The 2,409-nt window shown below is 41.7% G+C and overlaps 1 protein-coding gene across 3 annotated transcripts in view; it reads right to left on the reverse strand.

Annotated features, from left to right (window-relative positions):
* Positions 1 to 2,209, reverse strand: part of ZMYND8 (zinc finger MYND-type containing 8) — a 46,506-nt gene extending 44,297 nt beyond the window's left edge. For 2 of the 3 annotated variants that reach the window (XM_057365919.1, XM_057365921.1), the window contains exon 1: positions 1,935 to 2,209. In XM_057365919.1, coding sequence (XP_057221902.1) covers positions 1,935 to 1,948 — 14 coding nt within the window. In that variant the 5' untranslated portion in view covers positions 1,949 to 2,209. The remainder of the gene's footprint in view (positions 1 to 1,934) is intronic. The other variant, XM_057365920.1, reaches the window with a different exon arrangement.
* Positions 2,210 to 2,409: the final 200 nt, after the last annotated feature.

Below are 2,409 nucleotides of genomic sequence, written 5' to 3' on the forward strand. Positions count from 1 at the left end.
AGAAAGAGAAGGAAAGCTTTTAACAAAAGTGAGATATTCCCAGTAAGATACTCATACTGGTAAACAAGTAACCAGAGGTAAACTGATGTTTAAATGTTAAAGAACGTTACCAAATACATAGCAAGGTTCTGTGAAAGTTTGCATGCACTGTGCCTCATCACAGTCATTTGCAAAGCCAGACAAGCTCTCAGCTCTTTCCTAAAATAATGAATGTGTATGGACTGTTAAAACAAGTGCAAAAATYACATAAAAAGCACAAAAGAGCATCCTTCCTCTGCTTTTGTAACAGCCCTGGTGATCACTGAAAAACAGCTTGTTCAAACAAGCATGCAGGCACYACAATTAAAATCTTTATAAAGAGCACAAAATGTTTCTAAATTAGTTATAAACCAAGCAAGTTTGTCTGAGGTTACACTTTCTATARTATCAGAAACATATGCTCATTAAGTGTTATTTACTTTACTTYGTAAGGTCACTTCATTGCTGAGCACTAGCACTTTCATCACACCCGAAAAGCCCAAGGAACAGTGAAAATGCGCTTTACCCTGCAAACGTGGTAATTAATGATCTATGAACAAACAATAAGTAGAATATTTTTCACTGGCCTGAGGTAAACAGGAAGTAAAAGCTTCAAAATTTAGAGACAAATTATCAGAAAAACAGTGCATTCACATACAGCACTTTACATGTTCAAGTCCCTTAAAATGGACGCTAAGCAAATCTGATTTTTCATATGACTAACCACTAACATCACTTCATCTACTGCACTAACTGACCCAGTAAAAACAAAATGTTTGAAAAACTATTAAAAATGTTCAGAGAGTAGCATGCTGCTTACTTACCAACTGTTCAAGCACCCATCTCATTTTTCCAGTTAAGAAGATACAACAGGCTGGCAGATTTGGGAATTGATCAAAAAGGAATTTCTTGAAATAATTACGTAGCATTAAACAAAAAGTTAAAAAAAAAAATAAAAGGGAAAAAAAAACCACGCAAGAACGAACAACATATACTACTGTCATGAACCACACATGATTTTATATCTTCTGGACTCCACAACACAGAACTGTGGCTGACACAATGTAAAACAAAAAGGCACAGATAAAAGTTACATTAGTTTATTTGAATTATGCAAAACAAGAAAGCTAACAGTTTAAAAACATTTTCCATAAAGMATCAGATTTGTAAACAGATGCACTGCTGCGTTTTACTGAGCAGCACCCCATTTCCAAAATCTGCAGCATAAAGGCTCCCTTTTAAAGAAACAAAATATTAACCATACAGTGTCCCTCAGAAAGAGAAAAGCGTTGTATTAATTACTCCTGCAAGAAAAAAGGTTCAATAATCATTTTAAGTTAAGATAAGCTGCATAAAAAACATGATGCAACAGCACACCACCACCTAGGCCCAATATCTACAATCTGCCATTAGCACTTTTTGCTGATGCCTAGGTTTTTAAAAATCCCATATTTTCTCAGAGATAACTTATCTTAGCTGTTCCATTCACTGTTTAGAAAGGTAAACTTGCCTGTTCTTCTGTCTGCCATTATCCCTGCTTGACTCCCTGTAGGGCAGTTAAATGCATCTGCTCCCTAGCTTCCATTTTCTCTCCAGCAGGCATGTGACACAACAGACAATAGTGCTGGCAAACTGCTCAGAGACACAAACCTCCTTTGGAATACCAGGATCTTGATAAACTCTAAAAACACCATCCTCCTGTGAAGAAGCAGGCATGCCAAGGCTTTGCCAGACTGTAAAATAAAGCTGTGGCTAATGGCTACTAACCATGTGACCCAAGAAAGCAAATTTTAAACAGTTCCAACTTAATATAAGTGCTGTGGTGTGAGTTTTGCACGAGAAATCACAGAGAATCACACTCTCAACCCACAACTCATAGGTCTTAGAGAAAAAGCAATGTAAAAAGCAAGGCTTACCTCTGTGGATGCATTGTTAACACAGTGTTATGTCAATACTTATAAAACATGGAGGACAGGCTCTCAGTACTCGGGCAGGGAGGGCTTGGCACTTGGGCTTGATGATCTGTCTTCCCCATGAAAGCCGCCCCCGGATTGGCTGCCCCGGCAAATCCGCATGTAAAGCGCCAGGGGATTGGCTGAGACACTTCCTGAGCGATTATCTTTGTGCGGCTCCGGGAGCAGGAGCCATCCCGGGCTCGGAGCAGGCCGGCGCTAGGCCCCGCCGCGCTCGCCATGGCCGCTGCCAGCCCAGCCCTGCTCGCCCGGCCTGAGGCACGCACTGCCCGGCTCGGGGCACCGCCACCACACCGCCTGCCTGGGCAAATGTGCTCCAGCGTGCCGTCRCTGGAGGCGGCTGGGTGTTGTAAGGAGGCAGAGTTCGCCCAGGTCGCAAGAGCTGTTCTTTTGTTTGCACGGGAAGCGGAATTCGCTT

This window comes from Malurus melanocephalus, unplaced genomic scaffold (genome assembly GCF_030028575.1).
Source record: "Malurus melanocephalus ecotype Western Australia unplaced genomic scaffold, MMel_1.1 scaffold_59, whole genome shotgun sequence".
Lineage (NCBI taxonomy): Eukaryota > Metazoa > Chordata > Aves > Passeriformes > Maluridae > Malurus > Malurus melanocephalus.